The sequence below is a fragment of the Streptopelia decaocto genome (assembly GCF_964273445.1).
Source record: "Streptopelia decaocto genome assembly, chromosome: 2".
Classification (NCBI taxonomy): Eukaryota; Metazoa; Chordata; class Aves; order Columbiformes; family Columbidae; genus Streptopelia; species Streptopelia decaocto.
Window position 1 is genome coordinate 154345062 of NC_138655.1, and position 23867 is coordinate 154368928.

The 23867-nt window shown below is 41.2% G+C and overlaps 1 protein-coding gene across 2 annotated transcripts in view; it reads left to right on the plus strand.

The window, feature by feature from the left end:
- Positions 1-3148: 3148 nt before the first annotated feature.
- Positions 3149-23867, plus strand: part of LMBR1 (limb development membrane protein 1) — a 75934-nt gene continuing 55215 nt past the window's right edge. Inside the window, exons 1-3 of one of the 2 annotated variants that reach the window (XM_082046005.1) lie at positions 3149-3447; positions 18898-18970; positions 22500-22539. In XM_082046005.1, the coding sequence (XP_081902131.1) occupies positions 3385-3447; positions 18898-18970; positions 22500-22539 (176 nt within the window). In that variant the 5' untranslated portion in view covers positions 3149-3384. Of the gene's footprint in view, positions 3448-18897; positions 18971-22499; positions 22540-23867 lie in introns of those variants that run through there. The other variant, XM_082046006.1, reaches the window with a different exon arrangement.

The following is a 23867-nucleotide window of genomic DNA, read 5'->3' on the forward strand; positions in this document are numbered from 1 at the left end:
TAGATTAAACTTAGACCAGGCTCCCTAGGGTTAGTGAGGAGGTCCTAAGAATTGCAGAGGACAGTCCCTCCAGAACTGTCTTTGTTTTGTCTGAAGTATGAATGAAAAACATATAGAGGCCTTTTAACCAGTCTCTGGTACAAGGTACCTCAGGCTTAATTTTCTTACTTTTGTATTTTTGTATTTGTATTCCCATCAAAAATCAATGAATTCATCAGTCAGCCGCCTCATCAGTTTGCAAGAACTGCCTCCTCTGGACTGCATTTCCTTTGATACAAATAGATTTTGCTGTGGTGGGTACAATGACCTTCTTTTGTGGTGTAGGCACCTGGGAACTGAGCAATAACTACTGCCCTGGAAAGGACCAAAGCTATTTCCTCCCCCACCTTGTCTTTTTAGCAAATATAAATGTGTATCATGTTTCTGCTGATTCATTTGCTAGAAATGGAAGACAGAACTTGCCAGTCCATAGTGTGTGACAAATTATGTTCTGTATCTCTTCCTCAGGTATATTTCAAATTAAATAGATTAAAAAGAAAACATTCAGCCCAAGTGGAAACAAAAGGTGCAGTTCTGCTAAATCTTAATTTTATTTCTATACCAGCTACAAAAGTACAGCTCATTTTCCTTACAACCTTCTATTTCAGAGCAGCATTTAATATGTCCGCACATAACATTAGAAATGTATGAAATCCTTGGCACCTAGATACAACCCTTGGACCTCCTTAATGAAATAAACCTAGTTTGAGACTCGATGAGCTGTTCTTTAGCAGTGGGTGGATCATTTCCCAGGTAGCTCCGGAACTAAATCTCACCTTAGGCATAGATTCTTAACCAACTCGGTGTAGGTATTGGTATTTACTGGCAGATATACCCTAGGAGCCTATGGATTGCTATGCCTTAAGCTTAGTTCCTTCTCTTGACTCCCAACCATGGCTTTCGCTGTCTCTTCTCCCCCAAACCACTTCACTCTTCCATCTGCATCTTGTTGCCTGCATCAACTTGCTGCTTGACTATGGCCTGATATCCAACCGTGATGCTCCTTTGTCTTGGTACTTGTATGTGTATTTTAACATATTGATCGCCGATTGTTCCCATTTTCCCCCTTTGACTGGACCTGCTGGTCTCCACAATTCTTAGATCTGGTTTGTTTTGGCTACAACACTTCTGTCTTCATCGCCGATCTAGTGAAGGTCTAAACACAAGGTTCCTTGCATCCTTGTCGTAATGCCGTTGTAATTTATTGCGTAGGTCTGTTATATAAGATGACAAAAGCTGGGAACCTATCTGCTCTGTACAGATGTTAAGCACAACACTTTGCAAGAGGAGGGTTTGTCTTTGAGTCCCCTGAGATAATTTCTACAAGCAGCTCTGAGAGAATTTGATTTCTCTGGGAACAGGTTCTTGCACACCAGTTACCTACTTTCTCCAGCTGTGTTTGTCATTATAATAAAATATTAAATATGTTACTTCTACCTATAAACCTCATCTTCAGTGGTACTGTTCTCTCTGGACTCGCTCCTGAGAGGGGAACAGCAGCCGCCACTCTCACAAGCTAAAGTCTCATGTGAAGTTCCTCTTGGCAGCTACAGATGCTTTCACCACTTCGAGCATCCCAAGAAGAAAAGGTGACTGAAGATAAGTGGGAATAGTTGAAGAAAAAAGCAGATGAGTAATAATATTGTCAATCAGATGCAACCTAGGGCTGTGCAGGGAATAGCTGTAAAGCAGGACAGCTTCTCCCAAGAAGCATCTCAAAGATGCTGTGCTCCCTCAAGTCTGTCTTTAATGGTCCTCTCCTGTTCCTACCGCCTCAGCGAATACCTAGAAACTCTTCTTCCCCAAGCAGTGGACTTCAGGAGGAGACAGGGTGGGGACATTTCTGACCTCTCACACCCATGGTGTGATTGCACCTGCAAATCCTATGTCTGTATCTTCACAAGCAGCAAAAGAACAAGGGTGAAACTGCAGCCGTACTAAAGCTGGAAGACGATCTGCACCATTCAGCGCAACCAGAAATACATTAGACAGTCAAAGATTACTTTTGCTAACTCTAAAATTTAATAGATATTTCACCATCTGCTTTTAACCAAGAAAACAGGCCAAAGGCTGGGAAGTGAATGTAATCTGGATTATAATTGGCACAGATGACATGTATAATGTAGCAATAGATGTAAATAGGCAGAAAGTGATGAGCCTTATTTTTGAAACTTCCTTGGAATAATGTTACTTATTTGGAAAGAAATAATGGTTTGATTTGCAAAATCACCTTCTATAATTTATAGTGGGTCCTAGATTAATAGTTTTTTTTTTTTTTGTGTATATTTAGCCAGTTGATCTACTTGCAAACTCAGAAACAAAGAAAATTACCTTTGTGTGGAGGGAGCAACTGGCAGACTGTACTGCAGCACTTGGCCAAAAACCAACGCAGCAATTTGTCAACAGCAATCACTCAAAGACTAAAACCTGCTACAGACAAGTGGAACACAAAGTTTAATTAAGTCTTAAGTGTGGTTTGGAAATTCTGACACATTTACAGGGAAGGCTGAGTTTGAGGAGGATCAGTTGGACCAGAACCCCCCTGGCTTCCCCCATGAGGTCGGTGCCTGTCCCCTTCCCTGCGGGGAGCGTAGCCCCTGCGCACACCCACGTCCTGAGAGGCTTCGTGGGCAGGACCGGGTGAGTGGTGCAGGCGGCACTGGGGTGGGGGCTGCTCCGGTGCCCTCCCGGGAAGGGGGTATCCGTCGGGCCCTGTGCCGGTAGCGCCTCAGGAGCCTCCTGGCCCCTCCCCTGGGGACAGCGCGGGTGCCTCTTCCATCCCCCGCGACACACTCGGGCTCTATCTGTCCCCAGGCAGCCGCCAAACGGGCACAAACCCTTCCCTTTCGGGTCAAACCAGCGATCCCGCCACCCCGCGCTTCGAGCCCCGCCCCTTTCGCACCCCCGCCCGCTCTGGCTCCGCCCCACCACGGCCACGCCCCTTCCAGCCTATCTCCCGCCTTCCCTTTAGCCACACCCCTTAAAGATAAACCACGCCCCTTTCCCCGCCCCGGGGAGAGATAGCCACGCCTCCTATCGGCTCCGCCTGGCCCCCGGGCGGTTGGGGCGGAGCCGCGGTGTGCGCGGGGACGCTGCGTGGTGACGCAGCAGGCGGAGCCGGGGCGGTGCTGCCCGCCCTTCCTGCTGCTCCGCGCCCGCCGGTCGCTGACAGAGCGGCGGAACCAGCCGCCAGCGCCGCCGCCGGGCCCCGCAGCCGCCGCCTGGGCCCGCGGGGAGCAGCCGGCGCTGCCACTGGCCATGGTGGCCCGTCTGCCGCCGGGGAGGCAGGAGCAGGCGCGGCGGCGGCGGCCGCCATTGCGCGCGGGGGCCGCGGGACTATGAAGGATGGAAGCGGACGAGGTGACGATCCGCGAGCAGAACTTCCACAGCCAAGTGCGGGAGTACACGGTAGGCGACAGCCCTCCCCCTGCCGCTGCCCCCCGGGCTGCGCAATCCACCTTCTTCCTGACCTGGCGCTGCGGTGTCCCGGAGGCCGCGCTGCCCCGGCCGTGCTGTCCGCTCCGCCCGCGGGCGGCCCTGCGCTCGTCCCGCTCTTTCCCTCCTGCGTTACCCGCCCTTTGCCGCTTTGCCCCTCGCCCCAGCTCCTGTGCCCAGAGCGGCTGGGGTGGCCTGTCCCGTGTGGGCAGACCCGTGTGTGCCGCTGTCGCTCAGGGCTGAGGAACGGCCGGCGAGGGTCTTCGTGTGCCCTCAGTGCAGCGGGGTGTGCTGCTGGGTGTGTGCGGCACCTCAGCCCTCCAGTGCAGCCTCGCTACTTAAGGTATGCATGGGATTTCGTGTTATTGCTTGTGGCACTAAGATCCTTTTTGCTGCCCTGTTTGCAACCTTCCCGTTTTCCCTAACCCCTCGTGTCGGTGTCTCTCCGTGGGGAGCGATGCAGAGCACGTCAGCAGCGCCTATGCTGCCCCGTCTTCCTCAGCCTCCTATGGGCAGGTGCAGCCCTGCACCTTACAGAATAACAGAATGTTAGAGATTGGAAGGGACTTCAAAAGATCATCCAGTCCAATCCCCCTGCCGGAGCAGGAACACCCAGATCTGACGTTACACAGGAACATGTCCAGGCGGGTTTGAATGTCTCTAGAGTAGGAGACTCCACAACCTCCCTGGGCAGCCTGTTCCAGCGTCTGTCACTATCACTGTGAAGAAGTTTCTTTTCATATTTAGGTGGAACCTCCTGTGTTCCAGTTTGTACCCATTACCCCTTGTCCTGTCATTGGTTGTCACCAATGTGCAAGTGGAGAGAGCTCATGTGGTTTCCTCGTCCAGCTACCTTGTAATTGTTTTCAGGACTGCTCAAAGCTGATAGCAGTGTTTTGATGGGTCTTATCTCTTTTGTGCTTCAGTTCAAGGGAGGAAGTACGCTCTGCACATGGGAGATGTGTGGTGTTGTCTTTTGTGCACGGGGTATTCTAACTCAGTTGGGTGACTGCATTCTTGTTGAAGTTGCTGCTAAGATAGAATGGATTTCTTGAATTAAAATAAGATTTCATAGGTTAGCTTTAAATATTTTTTATTTGGAGACGACATTAAATATACCACTGTTAACTGATTTATGTAGGCCTATAGTTAAGTTATTTGATGAAAGAGACTTCTGTCCTTAGTGTGTTAATTTCTGTTCCATATTTTATGAATCCATGTGTGAAGACCTTATTTCTTCTGGTGAAGTATTATATTTCTGGGCTATTTTTTTCTGAAGGCTGCAAAACAAGTCTATGAAGAGAACTGTTACTTTAGGAGATTTTCTGTATTTTCTTTTTTTCTCTAAGTGGATGCAGTGGATGTTATAAGACCTGTGACCTGTGGAGGGGCATAAGAAGAAAAATACTTTTTTTGTGAAGAGTCTTTAAGAATTATCTTAATCTCCTTTGTGCTATGAAAACACAACTATGTACACAAATCGTGCATCTCTTCTGTATGCTGGCATTCATCTTTTCCCTAGTGTCCATTTTTCCATTTGTATTTCTTTGTGTCTTAATTATCTCCTGCCTGCATCCACCAGAGTCTTGTGATACATCATATGCTACATATTGTGCTTTTGTACCTAGCAGGATGCACAAACTTTGAGTCTGAGGGAATGGTTGTGTGCAGTCTCTCCAGGCACTCTTACAAATAGTGAAAGTCTATTAAGTTTTTAAAGAACAAGCTCATCTATAGTGCAGCTACTTCACTAAAGATTTTATTAACCCCTCTAGAACACTTGGTAACTCTTCCTATTGGTGTAGTTGTGTAAGAAATCACCTAAAACATCAATAACTCATATTGTAGAGGGGCAATGTTGCTTTAGTTGGACCATGGAGGCAGAATATTCTTGCTCTCGAAACTGTACTTTGGTCTTTAATATTAGATTACAAGCCATCTATGTTACTGTTTAATCAGTGAGAATAATACCAGTTTTGCCTTTTAGATCATGCATTGCTACGGTTGTGATCTTGTCTTTAATTTGTCTTGGAAGACCACAGTGTTTTATGAATGCATAAGCTGCTGCCATCCACAGCTGAGTCTGCTGAGTGTCTTTGTGGCTCCCCCATGGCTGCAGAAGCATCTTGCAAGTATGAAGACACTTGTGGTTAGTTTAAACATAACCATGTACATGGAGGATGTTGCTAACGTGTACCATTATGTTAACATCCCCTCCTAATCATTCCTGCCTTTCCTGGTTGTGAATTTGTGTAGTGAATGTAGTTTTTTCAACATCTGCAAATAGGCAGCTGTTTGGGTAGAGAGTGTAATCATCAGCCTCTCAGCTGGAGGAGGGAACATATTCCACTTTCTGACACACACACAAGACTTTCATTCCAGCTGCAGGTGGGCTGGGGGCACTGAAACTATTAATAGAAGGATTTGATGTTTGTTGTGTAATATTACAGTGGAGGAAACCTCTATATGTTTGTAAGAAGTCAAATTTATGGAATCTGGTGGTATTGTCTTTGGAGACCTAGTTGTGTGGCACAATCTTTAATGGAAGCTAAAACGATACATTCATGAGAGAAAAGAAATCAAAGTAAGTTGATGTAGTTGAAAAGAAAAGCCTTTCCACTTTTCTTTTACTTTTTTTTTGTTTGTTTTCTTTGAATAGATACAGAATTTCTAGATTGTGCTTTTTGATGGAGTCCTAAGGGCACACTAAGCTTCACTTAAGTGTAATGCTTCAGTTCTGTTTCATTTGTTCTCTGAACTGGCAAGCTACAAAGTTTTCCATAAAGTTGTGTTATGTAACAGAAATTAAAGGCTTGTTATCCTGCTGGTGGTGCCTCTTTCTGCAGGTGCCAACTTCTGCTAATTCTGCCTTGAAAAGACAAATGGTTCTCACAACGTGTTTATAGATTGAACAAAGGTAGTAAAAGATTTTTTTTTTTTTAATAAATCCTTCATCTGCCTTTGAGGTGACTGTCTCTGTGATTTAATGCTTAATTTAACTCTGCCCATTCACTGTTGACCTCGTTTGGGTTGTCTGTATGGTACCTGCTTTTTTTCAAGAGGGTGCCTGTTTGCAAGAAAATAATCCGCATTGTATTTTGTTACTTCATGAGGATGATCTTTTACTAACAGGTGATGAACTGCCCAGCCTAGTTTCGGTTTCGCTCTTTAAACGTGAATTTGCTGTGTTCCTTGAAACAGTTGCTTGAAAACACCCTGATTACTTCAGACTTGTACAACTTGAAAATTCAGATTCAGTAAACACAGAGATTGAGAAGTGACCCAGTATAAGAGACATGGCACAGGCATGTGTTTGCTGTAGGTGAGAGCCTTGACTTTGATAAAGTTGGAGTCATACTTGGTTCTATCTAGAAGGGGCATCTTTCTGGAAAGCAGCTTTACTTGGTTTCAAAATATAGAAGAGCATCAGTGTTCTGTACTTGATCAGCATTTGTTGGAAAGAGTTGTAAAGGCATAAAGTTCCGTGCTAGCCTGATACTGTTATTTTTGTCTACTTATTTAGTTTGCCTTTCTTGACCCTTTAGATTCATTTATAATTTGCTGAGATCTTGCACATCCATGGAAGATATTTAAGTGTTGAGGGAACTGCTTTTCCCTTGTGTCCTGTTATTATGTCTGTTTATACAACATAATTATAAACTGCTGTTCTCTGCTAGTATTGTCTTGAACTGTTTATTTCAAATGCAAATTAAGTGCATTTGTTTGGTCTCTGTGTGTTCCACTATATTTACTTTTTAGAAAATTCTTACACTCCTTTTTCTAGTTTGAGACTATTCTGCAATATTAGTTTATATATTTAAAATTTAGACCTACTTTTTGATGTTATTTTTCTATTTACAAAATGTTTGTTGTGTTTCCATTTACAAAATGGAAAATATACACATCTGTTTGGTTGTGAGTTTTCCTTGACAAAATACACTGTGTGTGCATTTGTAGTGTGGGGAAAACTGCAGAAGAAAACAATTTGGTGATCACAGAGTTATCAGGAAGCTTAAGAACAAACGTAGGATATTTGGAAATGGCTTAATTATATTAAATATGTCATGAACAGAATCAGTCCTGGTAGAATAGGGTCACATGCGAAGGTGCTATTATAACTCTAATTGCTTCGTGCAAGTCCAGGCAGACGTTGAAACTGGTGTAATATGTAATTTTATTCTTAATGTCAGATGCTTCCATTTGAAGGACTGAATGTGGTGTAAGTGTAGGTAGAGATGTAGGTCTCAGTTGCTAGATGTTCAGAGCAACTTAGTTTATCTACTTCTTAATATGATTTGCTCTACAAGAATGCCTTTAAAACAAACAAACAAAAAACCAACACTCTCTCATATTAAGGTTTTTTTTTTTTTTGTTACAGGTGATATTATATTTATTTAGTCTGTGTAAATCTGAATCTAAAAAATAATTTCCAGCAGCTTAGAAGAGCCTTTTTAGGTAGCTGCAACTGTCACATCTTTGATTTTTGTTTGCAACTTCAGACTAATACCACTGGCTTTGTTTTTTTTCCTCTGGTTTCTTTTTGTACCTTTTTTCCTCTAATCTTTGGGGTGGAGAGGTGTTTAGGATCCTGCTGTCTGGTCCCTGGTGGCATTTGTTGCCTGTAGGGCTGTGAGATGGGAAAGTTGATGTGAGCACCGTCCTGTTGATACTGCGCTCTTGTTCCTGACCAGTTCTGCCTCCTTAACTTTATGCCTCAGACAAAAACTGTAATCTTCACAGATCCTTTTTTTCATTCCGGAAGTGATGATATTCTGACAGTGGGTCAGGAAGAAAATGCTGATTAGAAACATGGGTGATTTTTAAGAACAAACTTGTTACAAATACTGAAATCTTTGAGTGTTTATGCAAGTGTATCTTTTATTTAAAAAAATTTATGCCTTTCGTTTTTTATTCATAAGCTGAAAATCTGAGTAATTTGTATCATAAACAGCTTCTTGTATCTCAAAAATAACTAGATTTCTCGGTATTGCTTTTTTTAATGTTTTGGAAAATAATTGAAGAAAGGAGTATTTGTTGTAGTGACATGAGATATAAAGCAGAAAGATTAGTGCACATTTAAGGTAATTGCAATGTGTTAGCATAATTCTGTCATATAAAAAATACACCTTTACTTGTAAACATGGGTGCTGCTCTGAACTTTAAGGAGTGATGAATCATCTTCTGGCTGCTGGTCCTTAGGGTCAGCGCTGGTGCATCCATCTGGAATCAATAGGCATCTCCAAACACTTGGCGTAGGCAAATGGATAAAGAGATGCTTATTCCCAAAACAGGAACAACTTTTGGAGAGTTCTGCTTTTTCAGTTTACATAAAAGAAGCATGAAAGCCTGAAGTGTAAGAAGTTGCTATTAGTTACAGTTCAAAATAATTCCTTTGGAACAGTGATTTGTTTCTTTGTGGTAGCAGTTGACCAAAGGGGTGACACACTTCATGGAAGGTACGGGCATCTGTTTAAGAAAATTTAGATTAAGGTGTAAATTAGGTTTGAGAAAATCTAATGAAAAGTGAAAGAACTGACAGCAAACAAAATCAGCTATTAATTACAAGACCACAGAAAAGTTTATCCACCGTGGGTTTTGTTGGCATGGCTGGTTGTGTGGTGTTGGGTCTGTAATGGAGCTGGATGGGATGGCAGGAGGTGACTGGGAGGTGGTGAGGCTGTAATGAACATCTCAGTCTTTGATGTGGTGTAGAGATGCTGAGTGTGATGGAATTTATAAGCACAAGACCCTCTGGAAAGAGGCGGTTTCAGGGATGTTGAGGGGTGGGTGAAGCAGAGAGCAGGGCTGCAGAAGGGATGGTGGTAATGTCAGCAGAGAGAGGGTCTGAAACCTGTTGTCAGTGAAGTTATGATAAAGTGACAGTTCAATTCTGGTGACATAGAAGGAAATTTGGGTTAATCAAGACTGTCTGAAGAAAACATTTCATTCAATTTAAGCTTATCGCTTTTATTTTAAGGTTCTGTAAGTGATATTTTTTCTAACTGCAGTGCTTTCTCCTTTCCTGTCTTTCACCCTCCCCAATTTAATTTGCTATTCATGCTCATTTATGAGGGCAGTGATAATTCTTGAGAAAATCTTAACCTCTGTGATACTCTCTACTCTCTCCACACCCTCCTCTTTACCTTGGGAACCACTGAAGCTTTCCTGTAAACACGGACTGTCAGATGACTGGGGACACTGACTTCTTGGTAACATTAATTTGCAAGAATTTACATCACTTATAATGCAGGAACAGGAGAGACTTTGAAAGTCGTGATTATAGTTTGTTTTTATGCATATAATAATGAAAAGCCTGGGTTGTTGCCTCACTCTCAAAGGTAAGCATACAGCCTGGTAGAGGTGATCTGGAATAAGTCACTGCTGTAACTCTCTTATTAGTCATTCACGTGACAAGTGAAAATGCGTCGTACTTTCAGCACCTTTGATCTCCTGCTCTTTGGGGCCCAATTTATTCTCATGAAGACGGTGACAAACCTCATGTTGATGTTTCATCAGCTCCACGTCGAATATGTATCGTAGTGTAGCTGAGCAGCTTCCCACACAGGGGTTTCTAGTTTCTTGATTAACTGAATGTAGTAGAAGTTGTTTCTCACCACAAAAGAGCCTAGTCCTTAATACTGTTTTAATATTTGAGCACTTTAATTTGACTTTGAGAATTTTGATCAACTGGAAAATACTTGTTTCAGTTCCCCTGTTTCCATGTCACTTTGCATTCTCCATGGCAAGTAGTACATATAGAAGGCACTGAAGTCTGATGTGGCCCAGTGTAATACACAAAGGATAGAAGCAGTATGTGTGCATGATTCTTCCCACCTGCTCCTCCTCTCACTCCCCCACCATTTTATCTTCTTGGCTTATAGTGGTGTGGTTTCCCGTGTTAAGCACCACGCTTGTCGTTGAAATGTGATACTTCACAATTTTACTCTTGATTTTAAGTGCCTGTTTATGCCTTGAGTATCCCATTTTTTCCATTACCTAACTGTTCTTTCTATTTTAACGTATTTAGCTAATGGGAAGAATTGGTGCTGATGAGTTTGTGTTGAATTTGACAACAGCAACATGTCTAAAATGTTTGCTCAGTTTAAGACTGGTAATTTATGTCCAGTGGAGAGTCTGCATAGATGGTGAGAGCTACGAAAACTAACAAGCATTGCAGTTTAAATATATTTGTGTTTTGGGAGTGGGGGTGGAAAACAAGGATGTGCTATGTAAAAATTCTACAATATGTATGTGCAAGAAGACAAGGAAGAGGATTTTTATGAGTTAGGAAGAGAAAATTCATTAGCTCTGTCTTCTAAAATAGTTAGGTGTCTTGCCCTGGACAATAATATTAGCCACAGAAGCTGTCTTAACGCAAATAAATTGTTTACCAAGTTTGCATTGATTAGACTTCTGAAGTTATTTTTCAAAAGGAAATTTTAAATTGAATGACTCTGAAGTTTTAATATAACCAGTTATTATAGCCTGGCTGTAAAATGTTGAATAATAACTTCATTGAGTGGCACAATGTTAGTGTGATCTAGGTTGGTGCTGTTGTTGCTAATTCTAAAGGGTGTTTTTAAATCTTATGCTAATGCTGAAAAATATTATTGAATCTGATCTTAATGACGTTGCTATTGCCCATACAGATTGAAGAAAAATGAGTTGTAGTCATTTTTTTTGAGGGGTTTTGAGTGTATTACTGGGTGTAGAATACAGTACCCTGAACAAAAGTATCTTGTGCCTATTACTGGTGGTCCTGGAGGTGTCAACTTTTTTTCCCTTTACCTAGCAACATAAATATATCCAATTAAGTATATAAAAGGGAATGTAAAAGCTCACAAATTAATATATTGGTTCGAATCCCTTCATTAGTTTGAAGTGGGGCTCTGCTGCAGGTGAAGTTGATGGTTTTAAGGGAATGGCATGTGGAAGCTGCCTTCTGAAGGGCTGTAGAGCCTGCTTATTTTCAGCTAAGCAGTATTTCTAGCACACAGAATGGTTTTGGGTGTTTTTTATCAATGAGCAAAACTAGGCATCCAGCCTCTAAAACACCTAATTCATGATTGGGAACCAACAAACAAAAGTGGGTCAACTTCTTGAACATGCCTTAAGCCAAGGAGGAGCTCTGAGAGGGAAATCATACGTATGGAGGGCTGTGTTAATGAATAAAATTAATCTGTAGTCATAAGATGTATTTGACTTTTTCTCTTAAGCTTGAATTTAATGTGTCATGCTAAGTGTATAAGGCTGCTGGATTAGAGTGAACTTAATCTAACCACAGAGTGCAGAGTTTTTCAAATTATATAGCAGACGATATGAATGCCAAGGTCAAACTGAGAGCATAGCTAAACATTTTAGTGTTGTTTAGGGTGCACAGTTTGTTATAGGTAACTTACCCTTGACACATCCAAAACAGGGGAAGCACCTTGTTTGCTTTTTAGATGTCAGTGGGATAATGAGGTTATTAGAAATAGACCAAACAGAACTGCTTGTCTCCACCGGTATTTTCTTGCTGTTTATTCCTGCCATCCCTTCCACAAGTAAACAAAAGTAGTTGCCAAGTGGGGCAGAAGGAGGAAGCTTTTTAGTTACCATGTGGCATTTTAGCACACATTAAAATATTTTAGCAGGATGAGAACAGTCAGAGCTGGGTGCACAATGTGGTGTTTAGTTGTTTTCTATTATAGAAATTAAAACCCAGAAGTGCAACACTGGTGCTTTTCTCTAGGTAGTAATCACAGGCAAGCAAACCACTCAGTTTTGTTTTCAACTCCTAAACACGTTTTTGGACACATTCTCAGGGTGGTGTTACCCACAGTGACCTCTGCCTGCTCTCTGTGCTGTTTTTCCTATTTAGGACACGTTCTGGAAAGTAACAGCAAGAGGTGGAGATATTCTTCATTAAGTCTGTAGCTGATTTTTTTTGGTTTATCCTTTGTATAGAAATGCTGGTGGATGTAATAACAGTAGCTTTTTTTGGTTTAATAGTGACACAGCTACTTTATTTAAAAGTTATTTCCTCCCTTCTCCTATTCCTTAGTTTTTTGGAGCTTCTTGATCTTTCATTTCATACATATAGCATAGCAAAATGCCGCTCACTTGTCTGTTTTGCTCCTCCAGTTTTACTCTCCCTGTTCTGAACACCAGTATGCAGCCAAGTGGGAGGGCATGATCACTTGTTTGCTTTGATGCTTTTTCAGTGGAAATCTTGAGCCTGTGTTTCATGTTTGGGAGTGTGTTAAATCAGAGAACATTACTGAGGTTTTTTGATTTCTTTCTGCAAAGGAATTTTGTGGTGGTTCCTTATTGCTAAAAGTTGTTGTTCTGTAAGATGTCCAGCTTTTCATAATGGGAGGACATCCTTGACACAGTCCTACAGAGGCCTGTGCTTACACTATATTAAACACAGTCATAAATGAGAATGGTTTAAACTATGAGGTCACAAAGTTTCTGATGGTGTTAATTTATACAGTCTAATAAAAAGATCTGACTGGGCCCCAGCCTCCTGCTCAGAGGAGGGTCAGCTCTGGTATCAGACAATGTTACTTAGGGCTTGAAATCCTCCAGGGTTGGAGATTGCACAACCTCACTGGGCAACTGGTTCCACTGGAACTGTGGAGGGGATTTCTCCTTTCGTCCAGTCTCATCCTCCCCCGCACACACTGTCAGGAGCCCAGCTCTGCCTTCTACATGACGTCCTCATGGGTACTGGCCAGCTGCTGTCATGTCCTCCTGAAGGCTTGTTGTCCTCAGGCTGGACAAGCTGTGGTTCTTCAGCCTGTCTGTACCAGGCAGGTGTTCCAGCCTCCTGACCATCTTGGTGATGGTCCTTGCTGCAATTACCAATGTCTTCCCTATAGTGGAGGCTCAAAACTGGATGCAGCAGCTATGTGTGACCTGATGGATGCTGGCTGGAAAGGGATAATTACGCCCTGTGGTTATCAGCTTTGCTTCTGGTAGCATAGCCCAGGATGCTCTTGGGAGTGTTTGCTACTAGGGCACACTGAGAGGTATTGGAACAATTACTGGACAACACAGCTGTATATTTTTTTCCTAGTGTAAACTACATCTGTATTTCCTGCACAACATTTGGGAAGAATATCACACTGGATAAGTAGCTGTTGATCTTTCTGTACATAAAAATGTGGCTTTTAATGCACACATATACAGACATATGCACAAATTAAAATTGTGAATGATGGTTGTATCTTGCGCATCAGGGAAAAAAGAAAGAATCTGGTGCATTTTGAGCATTTTCTTTCTTAGCATTAAAGTGCAGCTCTAGCACTTGCGACAGAAGATGATGCTTTACCAATCCAAGGCATGAATTTCAGTGCCAGTTTTTTTACAGATCATCCCCGCAGACAAATTAGTGTCAACTGATCTTTAGTAACTGTCAGTGGGATAAGTATAATGTAATTTGAGTTAGTTCAGACCTTTATTGCTTGTGTTTAGTGCTAGACTCTTCAGTGCCAGCCCCTTAGATGTGTATAGTTACAAACAGAAATGCACACAGTTTATCTCCAACTCTTTTCTCTCAGGACCTGAGAGCTGCCTGGTACAGATCCAACAGTATGACTTGAATCACACTTGGATGACAGATCCGAAAGTATGACTCTATGGAAGAGCTGGACACAAGACACCCAAGAATGCTGTGCAGTGCGTCTCCAGACGTAGCCTCTCTTGGTGTGTCTGGTGTGTAGTATAAGCAGGAGCATAAAGTGCTTGCTCTCCCACATGAAGATGAACTCCAGGGAAAGACAGGTTTCTTTTGCTTGTCCTACAGAGGTTGTATTTATTCCATGCAAAGAGCTGTGAATGAATTATGTGCGTGTAGTCTGAAGACTTCTCAATGTGCCACCTGCTAAAATGGAGCCCTTAAATGTAGAATAGATTCTTTATGTTTTGTTTTCAGTTACTGGGTGGTGTGGAGTGTAGGGGGGGGAAACTCACAAAAAACACATGAAAAATTGTTAATTACTTTACTTGACTGGCTATAACTGTTTAAAATTTTCAGACTTAATTGCCTTAATATTCTGATACAGCTGGTCAAACATGGACTGAGTTTATTTCCCTTGTCATGTGGGAATGTACTGTAGCTGGGTTTAAAGTATCTTCCCATGAGCAGTCTGACTATGGCAACAGATCCACAACTACTTTGCCCATCTCTTAAGTTTGAATGAATTTAAGGAAATAAATTTTAAGCTTGAAAGTTATGTATGGGATGTGCGTGCATGTTTTTCTTTTTTTTAAGTTGACACTATAAGAGGATGTCAGAAATCCTCAGTGTCTTCCCTGTGTCCTCAAGTCAGATGTGGAAGAGCCTCATTTGAGCTCCAGTGAAAAACTTCTGGCAGAGAACTTGGGCTTACAAGGAATATAGTTTGTCCTAGATTTGTTGCATTTGCAGCATCTTTAACTTTTGTTGGTTCTTGTTGTAGGGATGGGTGATGGCACAAAACCCTGCCTTTCTGCTTGAAAACCTGGCTTGCACGATGATTTACATTTAACATTGTATTCCAGTATTGGCTCCAATACTGCCACATATAACAGTTTTCTGAAGAAAAGATGGAATTTAACAAATACACGCTTTTCTTTCACTGAAGATGTCAATGTAGCTTTATGGATGGTGTACTTTTTTTGATTAGTGCTCTATTTCAGTATGACTGCCTATGTTTTTTACTAAGTGATTAGAACTGAAAGTTGATGGATGTTTTAGGATACTAGGAACATATGTGAATTTTCCCTTCTCTGAATTTTTTTGAAGTCAAATTAGAAGTTGTTAAGAACTGTATTTTCTGAAGCCACATGACTATGGGTGAAGTGTTTCTTGTGCATATGCCAAGGCCTATATCCCATAAATGCATCAAAAGGTATTTCTTAAATAAGGGTCAGTGGCCTTAGTAGAACAGCTGTGAAGTGAATAAAAAACTGGCTGTAGTGTTCATGAAAACAGGTGTTGTTTGGGGGGAAAAAAAAGCTACTATTCAGTTTCCTCAGGTATCAGCACTAAGAGCAACCTTGCTCAACTTAGATGAAAATGATGTAAAATGTTGTTAGCACAAACCCAAATTTTCATGAGATATAGTCAATGCAAAGGGGGGTTAGAACATGGTGCAGAAAAGACTCTAGTACTCCAAAATAATAGATATGGTATGAAATCAAGGTGTGTTTTTTGAAAGGAAAAAAAGACACAGTGATGAACTTGAACCCTAAAAACAAGTTCCTGCTGAAACTTGAGAGCTGCTCTGCCAGAAGCAATTGAGGAGGACAGTGGATGGATTCAGCGATGGGAGGATAATGTGAAGTTATTAGCATGATTTTCAGATGAATGTGTTGAAGTGTTTTCAGTACAGAAAGGAAGGCTTAGTGCTGTTACATAGAGCCAGAAGATCTTGTCTGAGGCCTGAATATGACCCCTGTCATTCATAATTGAGAAACATGAACTAAAGCTAGAACAGGTACAAACAAGGGTGGTATTTTTTTTTTCAGTACAAAAACATCCTGAAACAAAGACTGGTATGAAGTGTAAAAACCCAGGATTGCAGTGTGACAGGACACTGGGGTCTGTTCTTCAGCTGGCATGGGCAATATGTTCCTTTTCACCAACTTAACCGAGCTCTACTCTGTAAATAATCAGGATGCTGACTTTTGTTCCTCCCTTTAGACAGCTATTCAGGATCTGTGGTTAGAAGCACCAAGTAAAAATTGAGACTGAAGTAATATTTGAGTTTGCTTATTGGCTTGTTTTGGTCAGTATGAAGGTCTTTTGATTTACGAATTCTCTGTGAGGATCCTAAGGCTTTCACTGATTAGAATACTTATTTTTTTTTTCCCCTCAATATTTTTAAAGTAACGTGAATCTTCAGCAATAAACAACTTTATCAAATATTTACAAAATTATTCTCAGCTCTGACAGAAGTAGAGGCATAATTACACCAAGATATGTAGTTACACCTTCTTGCTGAGTTGCAAAGTAGCTGTCATTTAAAACTGGAAATACATTTGACAGTTGGTGTCATCTGCTGCACCCCCTAAATACCTCAGTTACCTCAGTGGTACCTTATAAATACAGACCCGCATTGTCATTGTGATGTTGCTGTCACAGATAGAATAAAGGTCATCTGTTTTATTTGAGGATACAAACAAGATCACAGTAATTTTTATTTCTGTCTGAAATACATGAGCTTAACTATGTCTTTAAGTTTATTTTACCCAGAGGCAGTGTTATTTGGGTCTGATGGATTTTTAAAGAACTTTACTGACCCTTTAGGGGTGATACCTGATTTTTAAAAATGGAATCCTAAAATTAGATGTCTCTACCTGTAGCCTTGGTCTAGTTTTCAGAGGAACTGGAAATTTAGAGGAGGATTCTCTTTCAGCACTGGCATTGCCTTTTCTGATACTGGTGGCACAAACTGTGTCAGAGAGCTCTGAAAACTCAAGGCTATTCTCAGTTTCTTTTGTTCATCCTGATTCAAAAATATACCCGCATATTTTTAAAATTTAAACAAATAATTCTAAATAATTTTATTAAGATTTAAGAATGATTTATCAAAACCTTTTCCTTTTTTTGAAGCATGCTCTGGAAAGTTGGAGTGGTGAACTCTATTCAGCGGAAACGTTTGAATTTGGAGAGCTAGTTATGCAATCTGATTTTCAGCATCTGTATTTCGGTGTGACCGCCATGTGCTGCTGGCGCACAGAATGAGCTCAGTTGCCGCTTTCAGACCTGCAGCACTGTGAGACTTCTGGGACACGTCTGTTGTGGGCACCCAAATGCCACGCTCAGACACTCGGCTATTCTTTATCTAAAATGTCTGGCTACACAAAAGAAATAACCCTCCCAGTTTATTTTGTTGGTATATCTGAACAAGTCTATCTTTCCTGATTGAGCGATACATTCTTTCCCCCCTCCAGTTCTGCTGATTTGGATGTAGAGTGCTTATTTAGATGTAAATTTTTCGGGGCTATTGTCACTGCCTTAGCTTTCACTTTTTCCTTTCACTTACGGTAGCTTTTCTGCTCCTGATTTTTTTAAGGACAGTTCTTAAAGGCATCAAATATTGAAATGATGGATTAAAGAAGTAGATCAACTGTTGCCCAGGGAAGTAATTTTGCCATTTCAGATCACAAAGGAGCTTAAAGGTCAAACTGAAATAGAACAGAGTTAGGGTGCTTAATATTATGAACTGCAGATCCAGGCAGGACAAAAATCCCAAACCAAAACAACAACAAAAAAACAAACCATACAAAAAAAAACCCCAAACCAACCAACCAAAAACCCACAAAAAAACCCGAAACACCTTGTACAGGTAGTAAGGCAAACTCACTTTAATAGTAAAAACTGCTGCAACAGTCTTGCCCGATGTTTTTGGTTTACTGCTGTATATAAAGGCTTACCAGGTGGCTACTAGTATTGTAGACAAGCAAAAGAATCTGAACAGTTTGGGCTACTTCAAGTAGGTTCTGAGCCTGTGGTGTGCAGGTAATTGTTTCTTGCAAGCTGCCAGAAAGCAGAATAAATACACTGTTGGTATTTAACAACGTTCCCTGTGATGGCTCAGGTATGGGTGAGGGCTGCAGCATCACGGAATAACAGGCTTTGTTCTTGTTCCATTTCTGATTGACTCATGGTTTTAATAGGTCTCAACAAAGAAGGCTGAGGAAGCAGTTTTGAGCCACTAATGTCTCATTCAGGAGCAAATAAAATGTGGTGTTTGGTGTTGTGTGGTGTTATTTTTTTTGGTTTTTTTTTTTGTTTGTTTCATTTCCCACAAAGGCTTGGAGGGTTAAAACTGCCTTGCTGTTTGATTCCTTTCCTCCCAAGATCTCCAGTGTATTTGTAGGTGCTTTGATCTTACCTGATTGTATTGAAATTCTAGTGCTAAATCTTAAAAACAACTTGATGCAAGTCATGCTGGGCTCAAGGCACTTCTGACCTAAATAAGCTCCCTACCTTATGAGAAGGGGAATTGTATCCTGGGCAGCTAACTTGAAAATAGATTTTCAAGAGCCCATTGTATAAAATGATTACCCTTAGGTTACCTGTGGAGAGGATGTTACCTGTGGAAAGTGTGGTAACTTTACAACTCAGGTGGATTCAAACTTCCCAAAACAGCCCATCCCACTCATCCCCTCCCAAATAAAAAACTACACTGTAAATAAGGCTTTTTTTCTTAATTTTAGAGTAAAACTTGCTGACCATATAGTTGATCCAATACCCCTTACTCTAATTAAACTGTTCCAATTGGTTTCACTTTCTGTTGATAAGATGTAAAACATAAGCAACATTTACATAGAATACACTTCTGTTGATCTGAATTCGATTTTAAATTGTTGATATTGGATTATATGTTTATTCTTATTATAATCCGGGCATTTCTTCACAACCTAATGAAGGCATTTTTTTTTTCCCAGATCTGTTTTCTCCTCTTTGCTGTTCTCTACATAGTTTCCTACTTCATAATCACAAGATACAAAAGGAAAGCAGGTAAGCATAGACTCGCTAATATATTGAAAAATAATTTTGTTTTTCAGATTGTCATGGAATGTTGTGTCACATCTGGAATATTGTGTCCAGTTCTGGGCCCCTCAGTTCCAGAAGGACAGGGAACTGCTGGAGAGAGTCTGGCGTAGGGCAACAAAGATGATGGAGTGGAACATCTCCTGTGTGAGGAAAGGCTGAGGGAGCTGGGGCTCTTTAGCTTGGAGGAGACTGAGAGGTGACCTCATTAGTGTTTACAAATATATAAGGGTGAGTGTCACAAGGGTGGAGCCAGGCTCTTCTCGATGACAACCTACGGTAGGACAAGGGGTAATGGGTACAAACTGGAACACAAGAGGTGGCACTTAAATTTGAGAAGAAACTTCCTCTCAGTGAGGGTGCCAGAGCCTGGAACAGGCTGCCCAGGGAGGTTGTGGAATCTCCTATTCTGCAGACATTCCAACCCGCCTGGACACCTTCCTGTGTAACCTCATCTGGGTGTTCCTGCTCCAGCAGGGGGATTGGACTGGGTGATCTTTCGAGGTCCCTTCCAATCCCTGACATTCTGTGATGGAGGAACCCCAAAGTCAGTTTTAGGCAGACAACAAGTTCCAAAACAGACTTTATTCTGGCCGGAAAAGTGCAGCCAATAAAGCGACCAAAACAGGGTTTATACAATTAGTTAGCACTCTGACAACATAAAATACAGGTTCAGATATCAGTTGAGGAGATTATTGGGGTGCAGCAAAATGAGAATAATGAGGATCCACAGCGTGCATGCACACAGTCACAAGAAACAAACTGGAGCCCTCTGACTCTGGAGTACCCACAAGAAATAATCTCTTGCCTGGGTTAGGCAAGGACTCACACTCACTGGGTTAGGCAAGGACTTATTCAAAGATATATCCAGTAAATAACCACTCACCTAAACAAGGAGGTGAGGCGCTCTCAAACCCGGGAAGTCTCCTTAGACAGCATCCCAGTCTAAGGAGGGTGCTACAGTTTGCAGACCCGCTGGTCCAAGAAGACCACTCCAAAGGGGATCTTTGGCAGGAGCCCCATTTATAGTCTGGTCAGATCTGGCCATGGGCATTACAACATGGTCCAGAAGCTTCTCAGCTCCTCTGGGCACCTCTTCTGCTAGCAATCCTGTCAACTGACTCAGAGTCCCGTTAAGGTGCTAAAAGAGCCATTAACTGCCCCATTGAAGGCTCCAGATCTCAGGGGGATGTTCAGCTGCGCACAGGTGAATAGGTGATTCTTTTTCTCTCCGCCTCCACAAGGAACGGGGAAGAACTAGATCTCTGCCCATCTATGGCAGCCTGGACCGATCTGATTGTATATGCTGCTGTCTTGTCCTCTATTTGCTCCCTTTCTCCCTGAGCCGTGAGTTTCCATCACCTCATGCCCATTCTGGCACTTCTCAGACCCTTCAACGTGCCTTCTAATACCCCTAACAAAGGGAGGGAGTGCACCGAAACATCTCAGAAAAGGATCGGTGAGTGTTGTAGCTGGGACTTCAAGATACAGTGACTGGCCACAATTAATTTTGTTGTGGCTCTGTGGCAGCCTAAACTTTAACTGTGTTGAGAGGGAAGAAAGGGGAGATTTCCGAGTAGATGCTTGTGTCTCCCTTGCCCTTAGGTCCTGTTGTTTTCCCTTCATGTCAGCTTTTCCAGAATAAGTGTTCTAGCACCAAAAATCAAGTTCAGAGCTTTAGCTGGTAAAGTGAAAAGTTTGACAGTAATACAGAAGGCAAATAGCAGATTTCTTCTAAAAATCCTGCTTGGCTCTGGTACGGTTATTTCAGTGCTTTTAACCTGTTCATAATGACCTCACCACTGAAGTCTTGTTCATGGAGATAATCCTGTATTTTTTCCTTGGTCTGTCTGAAACTAGTCTGTAGGAACCCCTGTCATTTTCTATATTTCTTCTAAAAACAGAATAAAAATCTGTATAAAACAGCAGAAACTGACTCTTGACAGCTGATCTATGGCCTCAGTAATAGTCATGCTGGAGAAGCATTCTTACACATGGTGATCTTAGCACTTTGAACTTTAATGGAAACTTTTTATTGATCTGTAGTGACCTGTGCTATGATAGAGCTGCTAGAGATAGTTGGATTAATGTTTAAAAAGTAAACTCTTCAAGAAATTTAATACTTTTTTTAAAAGTGCACCTCTTTAAACATAAGAAGTAATTAAACAAGTGAGTAAGCTGGGTACTATCTTCTGATCCTGATATGTATTTTGGATAGTACAAAACTGGAGATAGGGCAGAACAGGGAGGGGGAACTGTTTTGACAAATGCTGTTGAATGTAAAGACACTCTTATTTCCTTTTAGCAGTTGATCTAATCAGCTACTGAGGGGAACTGCTCTGCAGCTGTCCTGATTTGTGGAAGCTTTGTGAGCATTTAGTTTGGCAGACTTTGTAGCCTGCTAGGATCTTCCTGATGAGACGTGTTTGAAGAGTTAACATGTCTGGAATTCTTTCAGGGCAAATTGTTTGTTTCTACAACAAGCTCTCTAGCCAAGATGATTCATAAGAGACCTTGACTTAGTCTCTCAAAACACCATAAGATTCCCATCAAAAAGCAGAAACAATAACCCAATGTACTTTCATGGAACAATTTCAAAATAGCCTGATGTTAGTGGCTGCATGTTATTGCAAGCGTGTGCATGACTCTTAAGAACTCGAAACACCTGGTTTTATTTATTCTTAGATTTTAAAATAAGTTTGAGTTACCTCTCATGGAAAATCTGAGATACTTTAAAGAAGAAAGCTGACTCTAAAATGATTTCATATGTAGAAATGCATACATTGGTGTACTGATGTGTGTAGAGAAGGGTGTAAAGAATAAATGAAGGGTATATTAGTGATTGACCTCTGAGTTAAATATTGATAATACTTCAAAAAGTTGGGATGTTAATTCATGAAAAAATGAACAAAAACTGTGTAAAATGTGCAATACCAGAAGGGAAGCTTGTGGTAGCTTAAATTCAAAACTCTCCTTCCCTCTCTCCCCCCACATTCCCCAGAGTTGGTAAGAGGAATAAGGGGAAGCAACCAAATGGTCATCACTACTGTTCTGGGAATGCCTTCTTATTTTTAAAAATACATTAATACCGAAAATGAAACATTTATTAACAGACCCTAAGACTCTCCCAAACTTGCCCACTCTCTGTGGTTTCAGAGGTGCCCACAGGGACCATTCCCCGCAGCAGCTGTGGTGGCACTCTGAGAACTTGTTTGCCGTAGAGCTCTGTGGAAGATGTTTCCAAGAAGTTTTGATCTGGATATTTAAAGAAAGTGAAATAACTTCATAGCTCCATTGATTGGAAAGAGTTTAAGACTAGCAAAAAAAAAAAAATATATATATATATTTTTGGTAGGAATGTTCTTAAAATATTGATGTTAATAAATTGTTTCAGTAATTCTAAATTGTAAATTAAAATTATTCTTATGTATAGGCATTTTAGCCTAAGGAAGGATAACTAACTTTTGAATATAACCTGCTGGAATTTGATTTTCAGATGAGCAAGAGGACGAAGATGCCATCGTTAACAGAATATCGTATGTATAGCTCTTTTTTTTGCACAACTATTTTGCTGCATATATTATGGTAGGAATCTTGTATACTTCCAAATAAATAACAGACCATTTAAAATGTGACAGCAAATAGGTTGCTAGCAGATGAAGGAACAAGATTTGGGTGGCACCTTGTGTTATGAAAGGCATGACAAGAGGCAAGGCACTTTGGTCTAGGGCTTTCTTCACCCCTGGCTTGTTTGGTAGGCATGAAGTTGCCCAAAATATTGCACAAAGACCTGATGCAAGAGGTGGAACTCGGTGCAAGACCTGTGCCTAAGTTTAGGACTCTAAAATTTGGGTGTTTTGTGGGAAGTAGGTGTTTAAGTTCCCTCTGCAGTTGATGACAGTGCTGTCAAGGGAGGCGATGGATCCTGGAAGGCAAGTTAGCTCACCCTGAGGTAGACATCTGTATTTGATCATCTTAAAAAAGAATAACAAATGGAAGACAAGCACTTGCCAGACCTGCTGATCTGCCAGCAGCTGTCTCTTCCTGTTCCTTTATAAAGCTAAATATTAATCTCTCATATTTAAATATGTCTAAAGAGTTATGGAATATCTGTGGGCTGTTGCTGCCCTCTCAGTTACATGATTTGCTAAACTATATGGGCTTCCTGCTTATTGCAATGTTCTTAGCTTGTCCATGGTGGTACTTTCAGCCTCTTGGAAGGAGAGCTAATTGAGTGTTTTACTGATTTGTCTTGTATCCTGGGAGAGTGCTGAGCACATCACAAACTTTTAGTTGTGCATTTGTGGCAAGCTTCAGGGGGGTACAAAGATGATTCTCCCAGTAGTGTCTTATACCAGTATTTTTTATGAACTTGAAATGCATACTTGCCATAAGGTTTATTGCAGATCTAAAGGAAAATATATACTTTTAAATGCCATGAAACTCTTCCCTCTCAAGCAGAGGAGAATCTCTCCTCTGCTCTTTAAGAATACAATGAAGGCTCTTCTAGATGGAATTATTTTCATAGCAGTGGTGGTCTCAGCCTGGTTCTGAATTTTTCAATATTCAAAGAGTAAAATTTGCCATGTTAACTCTTATTCCCCTGCATCTAATTTCTAGCTTAGCTTTAAAATACAACAAATCATATATACTGTGTTCTTCATGCAAAAACAGTGTAAGACAAGATTAGCACTTCCATCACCCTTTCATTTAAAGTGTTGTTATAAATATTAAAAGCTTCTTGTTCCTTCAGCCTAAGCCTTCTTGTTCCTTAAGTGTGCATGTTATTTTCCAAAAAGCCGTAACTGTCAAACATACGCAGATGGATGTTGCTTTGCATTGCGTAATTATCAGGGCCTAAGAG